This window comes from Neolamprologus brichardi, chromosome 18, assembly GCF_056152115.1.
Source record: "Neolamprologus brichardi isolate AB-2024 chromosome 18, ASM5615211v1, whole genome shotgun sequence".
In the NCBI taxonomy this organism is placed as follows: Eukaryota; Metazoa; Chordata; class Actinopteri; order Cichliformes; family Cichlidae; genus Neolamprologus; species Neolamprologus brichardi.
This window is the reverse complement of record NC_142121.1, coordinates 11,570,255-11,591,380: the sequence shown is the minus strand read 5'-3', so window position 1 is coordinate 11,591,380 and position 21,126 is coordinate 11,570,255. Positions and strand designations below refer to the sequence as shown.

Below are 21,126 nucleotides of genomic sequence, written 5' to 3'. Positions count from 1 at the left end.
TAAATAAAATACCAATTTTCTACCATATTCTTAGAAAATTCTGATAATTTCTTTAATATCTATTAAAAATTCTGATTGTAGCAGCCAAAAAGGAAATCACAAGGTGTTGGCTCTTTCCCGGGCCGCCCAGGATATCAGAGTGGAAAAATATTGTGAATGAGATTTATGTGATGGAATCTACATTTTACAGTTTCAGTACGACTTAAGTGTGCTTTTGTCAAATTATAGAGCAGATTTATTAAGCTCCTTGCGACCCTGGAAAGGATAAGTGGAAGCGAATGAATGGATGGATGGATTTATTATGCTTCTGCCGCCAGACTTTTCTGAAGTCTCTTCGGTTTAGAAATTTAGATTAAAATACTCTTAGAACTGCATATCTCTAAAAGTAAAATACAAAAAGAAACCCCCAAAACACTTTTGATGAGTTTAGAAAAACAACAGAACTACAGCTGGATATTTGAATTATTTTAAATTATAATAATAAAATACCAGGAAAATCACAACTAAATTAAAGGCTTGAGCAATGTGTGATGTGGTTAACTGTTGTTGTGGAAGTTTTCCATTTAAATAAAGCCTGCAGACGAGCGGTGAGCGGTAGCTAACACTCTTTAATCAAAACACACAAAGAACAGACAACCAGGCTTGGTGGAAAGTCTACATGATTGCGGAGCAGACGGTCAGCAGAGTCTCCCCTGAGTCTAACATGGCTCTCAGTTAAATACCTTCTCCAGGAACAAAAGGCAGTACACAGCTGTTTCACATCTTAAGGTTCACACTCCCTTGCTCCCTCCCAGAGTCCTCAAAGAGACAAAAGTTTCTTCCTGTGGAGCTGTCTGCTTCCCCCAACTTCCTTACTAGACCCCCACCATTTGTCTTATAGTATGAGCGTGAAACATGTTAAAATCCAGTGGCACCAAGGCATTATACAATAAAATAATGTGATTAATACATAAGTAAAAGAAATTCCTATACACTGTCAACTGTCATTGGTGTGTGCGAGAGTATTATGCTCAAGGAGCTTTTAACTGCACAAATGAGCAGATTTGTGAAGTTTAGCTTCAAAATGTGTTTTTATATGTTCATTATGATTTTGAAATATGCACTTGTAAATAGCTTTCTGTATGTTTACATTTCTGTGTATTTGTGTGGAGCAGGGATTTGTGAGTACTCAAAATTCACACAGTGCACACATTTGTAAAATCTTTTTTTTTTTTAGATCATTTTGAGATGTGTTATTTCCATAAAATATGCAACAGCCCAAAGAGAGTTTTACATGCATGTTTTTTTCTTAAAACCAAAACTCACCGAAGAAATTGAGTCACTAGTCCGTGCTGTTTCTTGATGTACCCGTGATCTTGTGGACTTATGACGGACTTGAGTCGCAGTCGCAGGTTCAATACAAAATATGCTCAAAGCAAGTGAATACTTTCTTATTTCTGGTGGCGACTTGTGTGGACTTAGTACCTTACTTACTACCTTAAAATACGAGTAAACCATTAAACAGGAGTAGCTACATTGTCTCACCTTGTTTTGTTTTTTCTTCTCACATAATAATAAACTGCTTCCACCTAATGTTAAGAAATTAATTTGTAGGTTGGACCATATCAATAATATTATATGTCTATATATCTATCTATCTATCTATCTATCTATCTATCTATATATATATATATATCAAGTTTATATATATCAAGTTTATTCCCTGAAGTCTATTTGTGAGCTAATAGTTTTAACATGATGTTGTTGTTTTTTTAATTACAAAATAAAGATCGGTTTACAAAAGATAAGTACAGTAATGTGGGATCAAATAACAAAATCAGCGTTACGCAAAAATTTCAAAACATGTATCTACACTCATCATATAATGTTTTTGGCACTGTGATGATGGAACAAATTCTCTTTTCAAGATGCCAATTCATGTTGTGTACTTCAGTCTCCATTTCTATATTTCCTTTCTTAACCATTCAGCATTTATCCCTCTCATGGCTGGATCGATGTACAGTGCGTGCCAGTAACACCAGGAGAGAAGATTCATCTGCACAACACTATTGCATAGCCAAAACAAATAAAAAGTAATTTCAATAAAACATTAAAAAAGGCAGACTGGAAATAAACCATAGCTGACTGTAGAGTCCAGGATAAGCAGACAGAAGATCAAGTGACAATCCCAAAAAATTATAAAGAAAAATGAAAAAAGAAACATGTGTACGGGGCTCAGGAGGTACAGGAGGGGAAGACATGTGCGAATCATAATTTCACCTAAAATTTCAAACTGTCATATAAACAACTATTATATTAATTATAAAATGTGATTTTCGTACAGTCAATTTGCTGTCATGATTTATGTTTCTGTAACTTAAGCTTTCTAATCATCCTGTTTGATCTATAAGCCATCTATAACTTGGCTTTAGTCTGTGCTGCATCACAACTCAGGTGAGTTTTGAAGAAATCCTGGATCTTCTTCCACAGGTGGATCTCAGCTGCTATGTGGGCCTTGGGCTCACCTCCCCACAGCACTCGCTTGCCTACACCTGCATTGAAGCTGGAGGGGCAGTGGGGTGCATAAGGTGGCTCCAACATGTGTCCAGCTCCAGGGTAAAAAACAGTCTCAAAGTTCTCCTTCCCATGACGCTTCAGTCTCTCCACCATCTCGTCCATGTAGGCCTTGCTGTCCCAGTTGAGGTCGTCTCCTACAGCCGCAAAAAGAAAAGGGCTCCTGGCTCGTTCAATGGGGATCAAGCTGCCCTTGTTCTTCTCTGTCAGGGGATCTTCAAGAGCATCCTTTATGATGATTGCACCTGACTCGGTGGGAATAAACTTGCTTTCGTCAAACATTATTGATGACAGGATCTGCTGTTTCTTGTAGTAGAGAGGAGTGACCACATTGGCGTTACAGGCATTCATGCACACTATGGCCTCGACACCTGGCACAAAAGCAGCGAGTGACAGTCCGATATTTGCTCGCCTTGCATCTTGACATTATGCCAATTCCTTCACTGCCCACCTGTGAAATAACACAGAAATTAAAAGGCGATACAAATCTATAAAACATTTGGAGCGCAGGGCTGACTTTACCTGTCATTATTTTCATTTTTGTGGACTACAGGTGTATATTACCATTACTAAATAAATAAACATTCATATATGCACAGTGAAGCTGTCATGATCCAGGTGAGTGGCTGGAAACTTCTACCAGGGTCTTGAGTCTCCTTGGTATCTGACCCTGGGCAGGGCCGTCATATCTCCAACAGCTTCACTCAGCTGGAGCTGAGTTGAGGCAATCAGGCTAAAGAGATTTAAGCCTTACACTGATATTCCTTCTCCAACAGCTTGTCAACTACTCCATGTTGGTAGCCGGCTCTAATGCTCCATGTTATTTGCCAAGTGCTCTTCTTACCTTGTTCTCTTGTGCCCTAGCTTTCCCCGGAACCTCCAAAACCCTTACCCCCAAATTAAGCTAATCTCTTGAACCTCGGATAACCCAGCTCTTCTCTGGAAATCTCTCCGTGCCTCACCTGCCTGCCCTCCTGCCATCACACTCCCTCGGAACCTACGGAACTCAGGTCAGCCATCTCACACCGTCTAACTCACGCCACCTCTCCCTCCAAGCATCTTTCACTCCACCTGCAAGTAAGCAAGAAATACAGCCATGCTCACCTTTTCTAGTACTCCCCTTTTACCACAGTTCTAACCCCACTCTCCTCTCTCCTCAGTGTGATCGCTCTACGTACCAAGCCACGCTACAGTTACCCCTTCAAGCCCAATTTCACCCACTCTGCCCCATGACCACGTTACCACGCTACGCAGAGCCGCTGTTACATTCTGTGCTTTGTTGTGTTCAGATACTGACCAATATTGTCCCACCAGGGTTAAAATTATCAGCTACCTAAGGCTAATTGTCAGCAGCTTTCAAAAAGCCTCGCACTTCCCCTGACCAATCCCAGTCTATTCATCGTTTGGCAAATCTCTCAAGCTCCTCTAGATTTTATTGGCTTCTAGCATGGACCTTGGTTCACTTCACACTGCAAATTTTTGTTTGTTTGTTCTCGTGATTGTCCTTTTTGAGACTACAATTCTAGACTCAAGTGTTTTGGCAGTAGTAATGGGGTCTTTAGACACATCTATCACTAGTTTTCTTTCTAGAGTTTTTTTTTTTATTAAAATCTTTTGCTTCCTACCCTGCCAAGCTTGTTGTGTTCTGTGTGACTCTCTTGGCTGAATTTCTTAACATTGCATATTGAAACTTGGAAATGCTGTGATAACTTTGTATATCTATTTCTTGCTTAGAGATCTTCAACATTTCTTATTCTATAAAAGTATAAAAGGATTTCTTCTGTTTTTGGGGTGATGCGTTCTCAAGTGACAGCTCAAACATTGCGCAGCAGTGGCTTCTACTATCAATAAAAAGGTCAATTTTTCAGGGGGTTGATAATATTGATCTTGAAAATTATTATTTGTTATAAATTATTATGTTATTGTGTGATAATAGAAACAATTAATGTTTTCTCAAAAAGATTTGTGTGATTACAAAAAACATGTCGTAAAGCTGAGGCTTTATGCTCTCTGAAATTTATTCAATTATCTGAATGAATGTAAATAAGAGTATTTCTGAAACTCCACTTAAACTAATTAAGATCCCCATTAGCTACAGGAATACAGCAGATATTACACCTGGGATCTACAAATTTACTCTCTGAGAATACACAGCTTATAGAGACATAAACTTTCCTTCAGTATGAAACATCTTTCTGCTGTCTGTGCGCACTAGAGCGACTCACCTTTGGTTGCTGTTTTAAGAAATTCATTGCTTCTTCAAAGTGGTCCAGATGCGTCTCTGTGGAATTTTCACCCTTCTTATTGTACACCGCCATTGAGAGAACCACAAAGCCTTTGTCAGCCAGTAGACTGGGTCTTGCCTCGGATACTGAGGTGGGTAAATCCAACACAGCAGGAAAAGGACCTTTTCCTGGAAGAAAGAAAAAACGTTCTAATCAGCAGCAGGTCATATTTTAAATTTTATTCTTAATTTCTCTGGAAGCCAGTGAAGGGACGCAAGAATAGGTGTAATATGTGACAGTCAGCTATTTTTTGTTAGCAGTCTTTCAAACAAAGGTCTTGCTGCATTCTGTACTAACTGGACATGAGTTGTGGAGGACTGAGAAACGCACCTGAAATGTAAACTACAGTAAGCAAGGTGGGAGAATATTAAAATTTGAACTAGAAGTTTCAGATGACTGAATGACAGTAAAAGTTTAATTTCAACAATGTTGATTTAAAAGCTGGTTAATGTTAAATGAACTAAAATGAAGATAGAAACCTAGGAACCACCTCCAGTACCTGGAGGAGTGAACAAGACTCCACGGATGTTCCCTTCATTGACGGGGACCCTGGTGACCCCATCTCTCATTAGAAGCCTCTCATTTATCATCTCTGCCAGTAATCTGCCCTCCTCCTCATGCACAGAAAACTTCACCACCTGGGGGTTTATGGCATTTGTCTTTAGATATATTTTGTGCATGGTATGTGGCCTCATGGAACACAGCAGACCCATGGGTTCTACTCCAACGTAGCTCCCACCTAGCGAGGGGTCTCTTCTCAGGTCGACCTCCCCACTGCCATCAGCCCTGTAGGTGGCTGAGGAGCTGAACACCACTCCCTTGTCATCAGTTAATTTGGCTCTCATGTTGATAACCTGCCTTGGCCTCAGCCCGGCGACCTTCACCTGAATGGGCTCATCAAACATACATTTGATGCTTGGCAGCAGCTTCAGTCTCACTTGAGAGGACATCTTTTCTGAAAAAGAGAAAAAGATTGGACTTTATGAACGTAAGATAAAAAGTCCCCTTACACAATACTTTTTGTAAGAAATTTCAGAGACAGATCGATCCATATTACATTACATTATGTTTATTAATTACACCAACAACCCACTTTCCCAGTTTGGGTCTGAGTGCAGGAAATCCAAATCCAAACTCCACTCAAAAAATGTGCCAGTTTAAATATGTATCATTAGCAAGCAACCACATTACAAGTGCCCACTGTACTCTCTGTCAAAAATGTTAATACTAGATCCATTTCAGACAGTAGCAGTAATATTTTACACTGGGCAGCAAACCAGCACAGTAGGATCTTCCAGAGTGAGACAGAAACTCTGTGCCCTATTTTTGGTTAATTTTTAACAGCTCTTGCACAGCCACTGTTAGTGTGATACCTTTGCACCAGATACCCTCCCATGCACCCATCAGTAAAGACGTCTTTCTAGTTAAGTAAATGGTTTGCATGGATTTCCATTAAAGGTTTTTTTTAATGTTCAGTACAATTATTCAGTCACTCGTTGAACTTCAGGCAGTTTTGATTCCCGTTTTCATGATCACACAACCATTTCAAAATGTGAACATCAATTTCAAAGTGATATTTCTCTTCCATTGTTTACAATTAAACTTTTAAAAACATTAAATCTGAATAGATGTTGATGAGGACAAAAGGTCCCAAATCCATGACATCAATGCACAGTCACAATTAATTAAAATTTAATAAGACTTGCAAGGTGGTAACACAAGCTGACTGGAAATAACAGAGGCACAAAGAGTCCAGGATAATCAGGAAAAAGTGATCCAGTGTTTATTGTTGTGGAAGCAACATACAGTCCTGCCTGGCAGGATGATGTGTTCACAGAATTTGATATATATTCTGTCATGCAATCAGTTAAACCAGGGGTAGGCAACTCCAGGCCTCGAGTGCCAGTGTCCTGCAGGGTTTAGATCTCAACCTGGGTCTCGCACCTGAATCAAATGATTAGTTCACTACCAGTCCTCTGGAGAATGTCAAGACACGTTTAGGAGATAATTTAGCAATTTGAATCAGCTAAAACCTGCAGGACACCGGTGGGAATGGATGTTTGTATCTGTGTGTGCCTGTATGTCTGTGTCCATATGTCAGGTCGGGTATCAGACGCCACCTCTCTAGGGACATCACAGGTCCTCCAAGGTATGGAGGCCTATCTCCCCCCACCACTTCCCCTACCAGTGGCAGACGCCCTCAGACATCGGTGCATTGGTGGTTCTTTGTGTCCGGGGATGGGTGCCCAGGTACACACCAGCTCACTCCTTGGTGGCTGCTTATCGGGGCCTGGAGCCTGGGGCTCGCTCGGGCCACTTCGGGGGTGGGGTGCCCTCGGCCTCTCGGCCTGGGGCTCGGTCACTCTGGCACAGCTGGCTGCCAGCGGAGCTCACGGGCACGTCACTGCAACCCCCCCTAGCTTCTGCTCCGCGGCTGCTGAGTGACCCCTCATCTGGGACTCTCGTCACCTCTTTCTGGGATAGTGGCGCGGCTGCCCTTCTGTTGGTCTTCCTTGGTCTCTTGTGTTCTGGGGGCCTCTGGATGTCTGGAGTTTTGATCTCCTCCATACCTGCTTCATGCTCTGGAGGACGGGGCTGTGGCCCCCCACACCCTCTAGCAGATCGTTACATGAAGGAACCTTTTAAATACAAGCGCGTCCATGCTCACAGGTGTACACACGGGTGCTCACACACATAAACGACACCCTTTTTGGCTCCTACCTCAAAGCACACTATGCGCTGTCAATCTTACGTGCTGCACAATAATGTTTAATATTTAGTATTTACAGTTATATTCCCATAGATCATTGTGATGTTGTTTATTCTATTGCTCTCGTTTTCTTCTGCTTGTTTTCTTTTTTCATTCCCAACAGGTGAAATTAAAAAAGTATCTACTGTTATCTATTGTTAGCTAGTTTATTGTGATGGTGTTGTTTTTATTATGTTGCTCTTTGTTGTTTGTTTTCTCTTCTGTTTTTTTTTATTTTTTATCTCCATACAGGTGATCCAGGTGTTTTGTTTGTTGTTCTTGTTTTTTTCTTCTCCCCTTTCTCACCATCTCTTCTCCCCTCTATTTTTCTTTCTCTCCCTATCTCTTTCAAAAAAAACAACAACAACAGGAATATATTTTGGTATAAACAGGACTAGACTAGGGCTAGTCTAAAATACACCATTTTGTGTAGCCTGCCTTTTCCTCAGGGATTAATAAAGTATTATGATGGGCCTTTCTGTACTCCTAACAGAACAAAGAACAAAGAACAGTTGATAAAAATAATTTCTATTTCTGTTTAAAAGGGATATTTGGTAGTATCGGTAAAATGTACAAAAACAATTCTAGAATCGCAGGACATATTCTGTCCCACCCATGTGCAAAACACATGACATTCTTTTTAATACTTTACAATCTGCCTTATAGTGTACTTTCTAATCTCCAGTAATGCATCATGTCATATATATATATATATATATATATATATATATATATATATATATATATATATATATATATATATATATACATATACATATATATATATATATATATATATTTATAGTGACTAACCTGTTAGAACTGCATGTCTTTAAAAGTGAAAGAAAAAAAATGAAACAAACAAACAAACAAAAACCACAGAAGCTCAGAAAAACAATAGAACTAGAGCTTAATTGTTTTTTTAAATTAACACAACTGAATTAAAGGCTTGAGCAATGTGTGACATGGTTGACTGTAAATAAATATATATTTAAATAAAAAGACTACACACTCACACACAAACACACATACAATAAAATAAAGTAAAATAAAATATGCACTCAATGCTCAGTGACATTTTTAACAAGAGAAATGGTAGATTTGTGAAGTTCAAATTTTTAATTACATTTGAATTACGTAAATTATCACTGTAGTGTAACATGTACAGTACTTGCAAAATAGTTTTCCATATGTTTACATTGCTGTGTATCTGTGTGTACTGGAGCACGGATTTGTGAGCACTCAAAATTAACTCAGTCCGCACATTTGTATATCATAGATCATATCATACGCATTTTTCAACCTTTCGAGACAAATGTATCTCCATGTATCGCCGAAAGAGAGTTTTACAAGGATTTTTTTTTTCTTAAAATCAAAACTCACCGAAGCGAATGAGTCTGGTGGTCGGCTTTGTTTCTCGAAGTACCTGTGATCACGCAGACTTATGACAGACTTGAGTCGCAGCCCAAATATGTTTTAAATTCAAAATACACTCAAAGTAAGCGAATATCTTCTTGCTTCTGGTGACGACTTGTTTGGACTTTGCCTTAGCCAAGTATCCCAGAATGCATTTCAAACGAATATATATATATATATATATATATATATATATATATATATATATATATATATATATATATATATATATATATATATATATATATATATATATATATATATGACGCCCCGAATGACGTCACCACGTTGCGGAGCGTCATTTACCTGGCAGGAAACATGGCGCGTAAGCGGCTGAAACGCTCAAAACTTTGGTTATACTTTACGAGAACGGATGACAACAGGGCAACTTGCAAAGTAGATATTTCATTTAAGGAAGGAAACACTACGAATATGCAAAAGCATTTGCTCACAAAACACACGATGACCTTAAATGAATGTCGTGTTTTTAATTCCGCTCCGGACTCGTGAATCTCAACCCAGCAGCGGCGGTAACGTTTGCACGTCCTCTCCCGTTAATGCGGCAGATAAATAATCAACTAACAGTGCATATTATGTTAGCGCGATCTGCCTTATTACAAAACCTGCCATTACTGTGCGTTTAGGTGACCATGATGAGAGAGGCAGACAGAGTCTGGCTCAGATGCTGGCAGTTCTCGCTGCAGTCTACCGGTAGCGTCTCCTTTCAAGCCAGGATAGACGAATGTCACCAAGCAGTGACTCAGTTTGTGGTCAAAGGCTTGCACCCATTTGCCACAGCAGATGATTTTCAGTAAGTGAATGTGTTTAATTGTAGGCAGGGACATTACTGGATATTCTTGTGTAATTGCTACAGAATAATTTATGTTATACTTTGTTATTGCTACAGAAGAATATTTATTTTATTATTTTACATTTACAATTTTTTTTTCCTGGGGACCCAGTGACACCCCATTGAAGAGCTGTAGGCTGTGGATCTCTTAAGATCTCACTGTTGGGTTTGTAAGGCCATGTTACTCCTAAATTTCTATCTTGTTCAAAGAGAAGATATAAAACAAAGTTCTAAGCTAATCGAACTTAATGTTCTCCTTTTTTTAAAAAAAGAATTGATAAGAGAATCGATAAAGAATCGAATCGTTAAACAGAATCGAAAATGGAATCGGAATCGTGAAAATCTTATCAATACCCATCCCTATATATATATATCATGGGTGATGTTTGCTTTACTGCAGTGGTTTATTCTTGAGAAAATCGCTTAGCAGAGTTTAAAGTCAGCCTGCAAAAAGTGGCTTATTTTATTTCACTTGAATGTGTTGACATCAGTGTTTTTACCCACCACAGTCAAGCCAGCCGCCACTTATTAACCGCTTAAACGTTCGTGCGCTTCTACACTGAGTTTTAGGGTAGTATGTAACATGTCGATCTGTTCCTGGATATCCTGAAAGCCGATGTCAAATCAGCTCCAGAAATGATCATGTTATATTTCAGCTGTTTTCAAAACAAACGGTCTGTAGGTAAGTTTGTAGATTATTTTAGAATACAGAAAACAGGTCATTTTAACATCTGACCTGATTGTTTTTGTTGAGTTAGCAGCAGCATGATCCCTGAATACATGTACAAGAGTAACATAATATTTTTTTAATATTATAGTTCATACAGCACACACATGTTACTGAAAGGTTACAAGTCTGTTGATTGTTCAGTCATTGACTAATCATTCACCATAGTGAAGTTCTTAACAACTGATTTCAGTGTAAATTAATGAACAAGTCAGTCCACCGTTTGCTCCAGTCTTTCCAGATTGCTTCACACTGACGGTCCCTTTAAAGTCGAGCATTGTGCAAGAATGAACTTTGCATGCCCTGGACTTTCAAACTATAGTCGGCTTCCTGATAAGTGGATACAAACAACTCAAAACGGTGAACTGTAATTGTCGCTTAACAGTAAAACTGGGTTGCAGTGTTTGTGAATGCAGCTTTATTGAAACTGTAAATGATGTCTGACAGAGGGCGCTGGAATAGAAGGTCTGAGAAGTTATTATAGAATATTACTGCTTACCTGTACTAAAAGAATGGAGCCGGTAGAGTATTTCGCTCTCAGATTGCTGCTTTACTTGAGGTTCATAGTTTATTTAAAAGTAGAAGGCAACACTGGTTGGTGATGGAGATTGCTGGTCAGACCTAGAAACTGTATGTGTGTTACAGAGCTTTTTCTGCCTTTTCTTTTATTCTTGCAGAGGAAGTTGTGCTTATTTTACCACTAGTTGACCTTTTGATGGTGGAAGGCTTACCAGCCACATTTGAAACACTGTCCTCTGGATTAACACAATCATCATCACCAATATTTTAAATGCAAATGTTCACAACCAGGTAACCATTCACTCACTTCATAAATAAACTCATCATAACACATTGTTTTTGCTTTAAACCATGTTTCATGCTTTTCATTTTCATCATCTGGTAACACGCAGATCAAAGAACCATGAATAGTTTTTGCTTCATTACACAAAACAACAAAATCATTAGTTGAGGCTTGAACCATATAGATATAGATACTATTATCTATATCTAATGATGTACTTACAATATAGATATTATTTTCATATACTCTCTTGTAGATGATTAGCTTTATTTAATTTAGCTTTTCTATCACATTGCAGTCTGTCCAGTTTCTCTGCAAGTGCTTTAGCAGTTATTTTCTGCGGGTCGCTTGGCTCGATAGTTCAAATGTTTGAATTTGGATATGGTAATGATTTGTAGAAGAACAGGGTGTGCCTTTGGTTTAGGGTTAAACATTTGCAACTCTGGTATAGATAAATGTGATATATTAACCTTGACACACTCCAATCCCTGCTATCCAAAAAGACTGTGTGGGGGGAAAAATACAAATGAAAATTTTCCTTTAATGTTCAGTTTCATGCAGTTTGGTAATTTAAATTTCTCTGCTGTAACTTTTACTCATTGAGAAATGTTTCCCTGCTTGCATCAAGCCCGGCTGGTGTCCCCTGAGATCCATATCCCACCCCGATTGGTAGGTTAATTCAGCTCCGCACACAACACTGTAAAGTGTCATACATTAAAATACATTATCAAACTCGTGGGCCGCACTAACATTAAATTTTTATATTAAGGCCAAAAACTATTGTCCTGCGGGCCGTGAGTTTGAGACCCCTGGCATAGAGGATTGCACTGTTGTTACACGTTGTTTTGGGTGTTCTGCGTGTACACAAATAGCTTTTCATGAGGTACTTTCTGGATAGCAGGAAATCCAGGAATGGTATCTGGAGCAAAGTTCACATAGCAACATTGGCTCCATTAGAGTTAACCTCTAAGTAAAATGGGACATGCTTGCCACACTGGCAAATACTATTATACTCATTTACCAGCACAGGTCAAATATTACAGGTCTGCCACTGACAGAAACTGTATTTAAGTTGACATTAAATCCAAAAGGTTAAATTCAAAAGAAAGATTATTAAAAAAAAACATATCCAGCAGCTCTGCATTTGCTTGCAACTCAGGTTCTTATTGCAAAGGGATCAGTAGTAACTTTTTGTTTTGGTAAGCACCAGTCTGTCATGGCTTTCTGCACAAAAGTCTTTACAAAGCTTTTCCTAATGGCTTCCTGTTGAAGCCGTTAAATTAAAAAGTCTAGGTGTATTGTTTGGGGAGTGTCTGTGTTTGATAAAACCAGTTTGATCCGGGTGAATTATGGCTGAGATGACTTTCTCAATTCTGATTGTTACTGCCTTGGTTATAATTTTCATATCTGTATTCATTAGTGAGAGTGATCAATAACTAGATGTGACAGTGGGATCCCTGCAAGGTTTAAGAAGAACTGTGATAGCAGCTGTGTTTAAATCACAGGGAATAATACTAGTTTGTTTTATTCCTTGAATAAATTTTAAATATATTGGGCTGAGCATATCCCAGAAATGCTTATAGAACTCAGCCGGGAAACCACCCAGCCCTGGCACTATATTGTTTGGTATAAGAAATATTGCATGGTTAATTCTTTTTCTGTTAATGGAGCTTCTAGCTCTTATCTGTACATCTGTCAAATGTAGTAAATTTATATTATTAATATTAAACTTACTCCTTCAGTTTATAAATATGCTTACGATCCCCAGCCAAAATATCCCTAAATTTTTCTTAACCACTTACCCAATTCAGGGTAATTAAGGGGGCTGGAGCCTATCCTGTCTGACATTTAGAGAGAGGCAGGGTACACCCGAGAAAAGCTGCCAGTCAATATTTAATTAGACAAAATAATTCCTGATATTAAAGCACAAAAATACACAGAATCACATCTACAACCAATTTAGAGCACCATCTATCCCAAACTTCATGTTGCTTCGCTGTGGGAGGAAGATAGAGTACCTGGAGAGCACCTGTTGGAGGTTATTACTAAGTGAAATGAATATTAATGTTGGGGAAAGGACATGGCCACTACCAGTAGTCCTGTGGGGGTGGTCTTTTATCTGTGATCTATTATTGAGTGTTTGTTGTGTGATCCTGGACCAGTTCTTGACCTTACCCCCTTTGTCCCAGGGCCCGTTTTATTAAAAAAAAAAAAAAAATGTAAAAAATGTAAAAAAAATATTATAACTGACCATAAAACTCAACAAAGTTAGTCACCTCAAAGTAACTTTGGCAAGAAGACGAATTAAACAGGAAGCCGGGAACAAAACCTGACATACTGGTAACTACCTCCAACAAATCCAACATGTTCTATTGAATATGTTACTAAGTAGTAAGGTGGTCATCTCTTAATACCAGAAAAGCTGCAATTTTCAAATCACTATGTGCTTTGATGATTACATAAATGTGGAAACGTGGAACAGTTTCAGACAGATGCAGCATGAGGGGAGGAGTCAAACAAAAACTTAAGGTGTGTTGAAGAAAACCTGCCAGCCATTTAGGTAGGGTTTTATTTTTTAATCCTGGTAACTTGGTAAGCTAACCCACTATGTATAACACAAAACGTGGAGTTTCCCTCATCTCACGATTAACAAATTCAGCATCTTTTCTTAACGTGGTTTCTGGAAAAAGCCCTGGACTCTCCAACAACTTTTTGTTTATTTTCCGGCAAGCTTCTGTTAATGCTTCTTGTAAATAATTCTAAAATTTTCTTATATTTCTGGTTCTGCCCTTAAATCCTGATTTTGGATACTGTGTTATAATCGTATTGTAGTCATATTGTAGTCTCATTGTAGTCAATGTGCGATTTCCCAGGCTTTTCAGCATTTATTAAACAAAAGATTGTTATTATCTTCACGCAGTTTCCTTTTTTTTGCCCTACAGAAAAAAACACATACTGAAATTTCTAAGGTACTGTAGACAATGAAAAACATTGAATTTTTTTGTTTAATTGTTCAGTTTTAATTTAGTTGTTTTTCTATTACTTAATTACTTTGATCTAGTATAATTGCAGATAAAGCTTTAAAACTTAAGAAAATACAGTTAAAAGTCTGGATTTTGTGCACGCATTTACATTTTCCAAAGCCATGCAGTGGAGAGGAAGAGAGAGAGAGAGAGCGGGGGGGTGGGGGGGGGCTAAAAGCGGTACCGTTTGTTTGCAGTTCATGCTCTTATTGTGAAGGGATTAGTGATAACTTCCTGTTTTGATAAGCGCTCGAGTTTGTCGTGGCTCTCTGCGCAGTTTTTGCTCGTTTGCCAGTAGTGGTGGGAGATTTCGTGAGTGTATGCCTCAACATTTGGAAAGTTAAGCGTCAGGTAAAGCTTTTGTTTTCAGGCTTAAGTCGTATGTTAAATGTTCTAGTCAAAGGAGCTTGCAAAGAAAAGCGTCTGGACTTCTTTAAGTTTACTTGAAGACGTTTCACCTCTCATCCGAGAAGCTTCTTCAGTTCTAAGGTCAAATGGTGGAGAGTCCCAGATATAAACCTAGTGAGAGTATCCCCCCACAGAGGGACAAAATGTTCTAGTTAGTGAAGCTAAAGCAAGGGCGTAGATTTGGCATGGACGGAAGGGGCGTGTCCCCACCAATATCCAGCGATTATTGAATTGTCCCCACCAATAATTTGATCTCTTCGAGTAAAGAAAAACAAACCCGATAGAAAGAAAAAAAACGATCTGTCACCGTCTCATTCAGCGAGCGGAGCAGAAAGAGTTAAATTACGTTCTCTACTGGAGTCCTACGTCATGTGACAAATATGGCCAATGTGATTGGCTGAGCCTTTCAGGGAGCTTTGTTTAGTTTCAGCACTGGCAAACCTGCGCTGCGAGGTGGAGAGGAGTATAGCAGCGCAAAGGAAGAACCTGGATATAAGAAATTGTTTTTCAAAGAAACCTGTAAGTCACTTAAAGTCACTCATATAATGTGTCCGTCACAATAACGTTACAGGCTATGCTAGGCCATACATGCCAACACTCACGATTTTTCCGGGGAATCCCGAATTTCAGTGCCCCTCCCGAAAATCTCCCGGGGCGACCATTCTCCCCGCAATTTCTCCCGATTTTCCACCCGGACAACAAAACTGAAAACCATATCCCAGACTGGCCCAGCCAATTCCAGTTTCCAACAATGGCTACTATTACTGCAGCTACTTAGTTTTAATATTACTCTTATTACTCTTTCTGGGTCGCAAAATAAACTTTTAACACATTTTCAGGCGAGAATGTAGCTGTGTAAACGTCAAATAACTTAAACATGTTATTGTTTGGCCTTTTCCAGTGCTTTAGTTGTGTTTTATTTGTTGGTGAGTAAATCGTTTTGGCTGAGATTAAAGTTATTAGATTAAATAAAACTTTATTAATCCCTCGGGAGGATTCCTCCGGGGTTCTCACACAGCTGAATAAACTGCTGTGTGAAAACAGCAGTTTATTCGACCATCTACGCCAGCGTCCGGTTATATTTTAGACAGCAAGGAGCAGACGGCAGGTGACGTAATTCTGAAGGCTAGACCGTCCAATTTCACAGTCGCTCATTTCCGGTTTACCCGGCTTTCGCAGGACCCGGCCCACTTAGACCACAAAGGCCGGGTCCTCAGGTGGACGCAGCCTCTGAATTTGGACACCCCCGGCCTGTTTCCGGCTGGACAATAATAACGGTGACATTTAACTTATTTTATCCGATAAATAAACACTGTAAGATTCAAGTTTTCTGTATATATATGTACATGTATCCCCCCCCCCCCCCCCCCCCCCCCCAGCCCCTCCCTAATTGTCTCCCTAATTCTGAGGTCTCAAGGTTGGCAAGTAGGTGCTAGGCTTGGTCCACATCAGTCTAAAATTGTATGTAACCATGAATAATGTGATTCCATGTCCACCAGGAGAGACTGGACAGTATAGATGTAAAACAAATATGCCAGCAGTTCATTTCAGCTAACGATAGGAGCAGGCATGTGTTTGTTGTGTGGGCATGTAGTCCATGTCTGTTGCTGTAACAGTAGTTCATGTTTAGAATAAAACATCCCAGCTCACTGATCTGATAGAGGGCAGTAGTGCCTAAAATGTTGCATAATGTTGCTGAGAGATCTTTTACTTTGTGGTAATCTTAGACGAGTAGTTTTATGGACAAAACCCACCAGGTCATTCAGTGTTCCCTTAGTGCTAATGTGTCAGAGATGTTGGTGTACTATAACGGAAGTAATGTTGTTAAGTCCTTAAAGTCATATTCTTTTATTGTCATGACTGTATTTGAAGCTATTTTTTACTTTTGTATGATACCTGATTTATATGGAATATGGCTGAAGTAAACTAAAGCCTGAAATACTTAGTCAGTCATTTGTTTAATAGTAATTTAACATTATATAATTCAAAGAAAAGCGTCTGGTCTTCTTTAAGTTAACTTCTTCTTTAAGTTAACTTAAAGAAGACTCATCCCTTGTCCTCGGTTAGTTTTCGGCTACGAGCCCGACACAGAAACCGACGTGTTAGCCAGAGGTCCTTTTACTACGGTTCGTAGCCGCGGACCTATTTTATATACGCGCGGAATAGTTTTCTATACGAGATCGCTGCAAAAAGTGCAGCCTTACTTACCTAATGTCCACCTACTGTTACTCATTTTATATTAAGATTTAAAAATGTAGTTGCTATTGAGTAGCCTTCAGTAATAGTAATGAATCACACAGGAACAAGGCATTCATTAGTTGTAAAAAAGCATGATAATATATTAACCTATTAAGCCCCAAGACTACCTGATCTCCTGCTTTTTGCCCCCGTATCAGGGGGCGTTGGGGCTTAAGAGGTTAATCCAATCCAAAGTATTCAGAATACGTTACTCTCATTGAGTAACGGAATACGTTACAAAATACATTATTACGTACACGTTGGTAAGTTGTCTTGTGGCAACTGACGAACTGAAACAAATGAGCGTGCTGTGTTTGCAACAGCGCGACAAACATTACCTGTCCTTTTATTAACTGCAAGAGTAGTGCTGGTCATAGCTGCTAGCTCACTGGGTAAGGCTGTCATGGGTCTGTAGCTCTGTCCACCGTTTTAGGGAACATATTTAGTTTTAAAGTAAGTTTCCGGGCTTTTCCTGCCTTTCTGGAGGGCTTATATTTCACTAAAAAACGATCTAATATGCATGTCCACATAATTATACATTATTATAATATTTTTAAAAACACACGCTGTATTCTAAAGAACATACATTAAGAAGCAGATTATATTAGATTTATATTTTAAATAAGACAAAATTTGGATTTTACAGCAGTAAAATGATTGTATCTCTACAGTTTAAAAATGTAATAAGCTTTGCACCTGCACAGAGTAGATAGTGAAACAAATAGAATCATCATAAATACATTATTTCATATTTATTATTTCCCCCTCCTCATTGTTTTATTGTTGTAGCTTTAGTAATAAATAATAATATAAGGATTCTGGATCAGCACCGTGATGCCCATAGTATATACAGTATTCTGAAGAAGGTCTAAAATGTCACTGTGTGTGCGTGCATGTGTTTGTTTTATGTATATGGATTTTTTTTTTTAAATTATTACTCATGATATAACATTGTCCAGACATGCCTGGTAAGGACATGAGGAGGAAACAGTAGGAGCTGTGTGAGGCTACTGAAGGCAGAGCTATAACATTTTTCTGTCATCATTTTATTATAGATTAAGTGCAAGAGTTGTTAGGTGTGGATAATTAGATTATAGTTTATTGCAATAGCAAGTTGTGCCTTGTTCTCAGATAGACAGCAAGTGGAGAGTGATATATGAAATGATGGGATGGAAGGAAGAAGAGAAGCAAAGAGTAATTCACAGGCAGAGCCTAATTTATTTCTCACAGTTTTTTGTTGCCTTATGGTTCCAAGCGCTGTCTCCAATCTTTGCATTTTGTTATTATCTCATGATACTTGTTTAATCAGCTACCATCTCTCCTATGGACTTTTTAATGTCTACAGTCTCAGATCAGCACAGCCCTGCCCTCCAGCACTATCAGCAGCAGGAGCAGCAGAAACCCCTCAACAGCAACATTGTACCCATCAGGTAAAACATAGGCTACGTTTGCTTTGCCTTGTCGCCACCTCACAACAGTGATATAGTATGATGCGATTCCATATTAGATTCTTGATGAATGTGTGTTGTTGTTATTCAGCCTGGTTTAATGTGCCCCTTTTTAACTTTGAGCACCCGCCCCTTTAAACGTCTCTGCACGGCCCTGCTTAGAGTAATAAAAATAACGTGTGCAGTAGCACCATTTTGTTTATTTTTCTATAGGGCAAAGTCTAAACGTGTAACTTAAAGGAAAGTTGCTGAAGACATGGCTTCCCAAGTCAGGCTGAGGCTGCTCCCGAGTGCCAGGTGTCTGTTTGATGAGCCTATTCAGGTGAAGGTGGCCGGGCTGAGGTCGAGGCAGGTGGTCTCCCTGAGAGCCAGCTCAACCGACGACAAGGGAACTGTGTTCAGCTCTGCGGCCACCTACAGAGCCAATGGCAACGGGGAGATTGACTTGAAGAGAGACCCCTCGCTCAGTGGGAGCTACGTTGGGGTTGAACCGATGGGTCTGCTTTGGTCGATGACACCGGACTCTTTGCATAAAAGACTTCAGAAGATAAATGCCCTTAATCCATTCATGGTAAAGTTCTCAGTGCACGAGGAGGCAGGTGAGGGCTGGATTCTGGCAGAGGCGACTAATGAGAGGATTCTAATGGGAGATGGGGTCATTCGGGTCCCCGTCAAAGAAGGGAACATTCGAGGAGTCCTGTTTACTCCTCCAGGTTTGTCAGCATCATTTAGGAAATAAAAGTACATACTTGAAAATGTCCTAGTTACAGTTACTCATAATTTTAGCTCCATACAAAAAATATGCTTGCTTTGCATGTATGTTTCATTCCAGGCAGGGGTCCCTTCCCATCTGTGTTAGATTTGTACACTTTTGGTGGAGGTCTGTCAGAGAAAAGAGCCTCTCTGTTGGCCAGCAGAGGATTTTTGGTTCTGACTGTTGCCCTGTATGGCCACGATGACCTGCCTAAAAACGTTAAGGAGATCCACCTGGATTATTTGGAAGAAGCAGTCGAGTTTCTAAAAAAACAAACTAAGGTGAGTTAATTTATTCTGGAAGACTCATAGTTGTTGAAGACAACTTTGATGGCTGTTCATTGACATGTTTTTCCACAGGGTTCCAGTAAAAAAGTTGGTGTAATATCCCTTTCCAAAAGTGGAGATCTTGCCTTATCAGTTGCTTCTTACCTACCAGATGTTGAGGCCACAGTGTGGATCAATGGCTGCTCTGCCAATGTAGTTTTGCCTCTCTACTATAAGAAAAGACAAATGCATTCTGCATTAATGTTTGATTTAAATAAACTGATTCCCACTGAGTCAGGGGCCTTCATCACCAAATACGGTTTAAACAATCCTCTGGCAGAGGAGAACAAGGGCAGCCTGATTCCCATTGAACGAGCCAAAGGACATTTCCTCTTTGTGGCCTCTGAGGATGACCTTAACTGGGACAGCAAGGCTTACGTGGATGAGATGGTGGAGAGACTGAAGCGTCACGGGAAGGAGAAGTTTGAGAGTGTGTCATACCCTGGAGCTGGACACTACTTAGAGCCACCTTATGGACCCTACTGCCCTTCCAGCTTCCATGGGGTTTTAGGCAGGCCAGTCTTGTGGGGAGGTGAGCCCAAGTCCCACGCAGCAGCTGAGGTCCACATGTGGAAGAAGATCCAAGATTTCCTCAGAAATCATCTGAGCTCTGATGCTGCACAGAATAGGGCCAAGTTATAGTTTCAAACAAGATAATGAATAACAAAAATTAAAGTCACGACTGCCATAAAACTGTGATAATCATGTCTGACCTGTTTAAATGTGTTGATTAATGATTCACTATTTTAGACATTTAAAGTCTGTAATTTATCACAACATGTAGAACGGGATCCTCTTTACCCTCGAGGTATAGCTATAATTTTGTGTTAATACTCCATAGTGTCATGTCAATGCTTGTAAGTTTTCTGTTTTCATCATTAAAGTTGGTAAAATTTGAAAAATGTTTATTTGTATAAAACTTAAAAAGCGTATCCTGAATTCTTGACATGATGTAGATCCAGTCCTTCTGTCACGCTGAGGTACTTTGATGTCACGAGACGATCCAGTTGTCACAGGGAGATGTTGCTGCAGACTTTGTCTCATGTCTATTAAAATATCTATTAAAATTAAAGTTACTTTTGCTGCTGGACACACTAAAGTCAACTTATTAATTCATCAAAACCAAAAAGACAAGACGTATTGACTGCCGTTTAACTCTAGAATAAATGTTCTTAAGTGTTGATTTCTGATGTATTATTTAATGTAATGAAAGATTGTGATTTATCATAAACTAGCATCTGTGGTTTACAAATTACCTTGAGGCATACTGACACATCCCATCTGCACACAGCAAACTAAACAGACTGGTGCCTATTACCCGTATCTGCAACCTTACAAGCTAATGTTAACTGAATTTTGTTTTTCCTTAAAATTGTTGTTGCAACTGTTACAATAGACATGCATATTCAAAGGCAATGAGTTTGCTCTTGTGTTTGTTGTTCATGGTTTCTCAATGAACTCCCAAACCTGTGGAACACGCCTGTGTCTCTCTTAGTCCTTGTTCTACCAGATGACCCTCCAGAAAAGGAAGTTCTGCTAATAGGGGA

General features: G+C 39.3%; 1 protein-coding gene and 1 pseudogene across 7 annotated transcripts; one reads left to right on the top strand and one right to left on the bottom strand.

Annotated features, from left to right (window-relative positions):
* Positions 1–1,656: 1,656 nt before the first annotated feature.
* On the bottom strand, positions 1,657–9,127 carry LOC102793150 (acyl-coenzyme A thioesterase 2, mitochondrial-like; annotated as a pseudogene). The gene is made up of 4 exons (XR_015716819.1): positions 8,971–9,127; positions 5,338–5,793; positions 4,779–4,966; positions 1,657–3,004 (listed from the first exon to the last, which is right to left on the bottom strand). The product of XR_015716819.1 is annotated as an acyl-coenzyme A thioesterase 2, mitochondrial-like (transcript).
* A 5,501-nt stretch (positions 9,128–14,628) lies between these two features.
* LOC148097681 (acyl-coenzyme A thioesterase 5-like) lies at positions 14,629–20,481 on the top strand. 6 transcript variants are annotated; one of them, XM_087831696.1, is made up of 5 exons: positions 14,629–14,756; positions 18,397–18,481; positions 18,713–19,212; positions 19,332–19,534; positions 19,613–20,481. In XM_087831696.1, the coding sequence occupies exons 3-5, from the start codon at positions 18,756–18,758 to the stop codon at positions 20,219–20,221; spliced, it is 1,269 nt and encodes a 422-aa protein (XP_087687822.1). In that variant the 5' UTR covers positions 14,629–14,756; positions 18,397–18,481; positions 18,713–18,755; the 3' UTR covers positions 20,222–20,481. The 6 variants fall into 6 exon arrangements, with proteins under 6 accessions (XP_087687822.1, XP_087687823.1, XP_087687826.1 ...); XM_087831697.1 differs by having other exon boundaries at positions 18,685–19,212; XM_087831698.1 differs by lacking the exon at positions 14,629–14,756 and adding an exon at positions 14,793–15,332.
* Positions 20,482–21,126: the final 645 nt, after the last annotated feature.

Excerpts from the sequence above, each read along its gene's own strand:
- LOC148097681 (XM_087831696.1), top strand. The coding sequence starts at position 18,756 with ATGGCTTCCCAAGTCAGGCTGAGGCTGCTCCCGAGTGCCAGGTGTCTG. Across the intron at positions 19,213-19,331 it reads AGTCCTGTTTACTCCTCCAG|GCAGGGGTCCCTTCCCATCT; the intron begins GTTTGTCAGCAT and ends GTTTCATTCCAG. Across the intron at positions 19,535-19,612 it reads TTCTAAAAAAACAAACTAAG|GGTTCCAGTAAAAAAGTTGG; the intron begins GTGAGTTAATTT and ends GTTTTTCCACAG.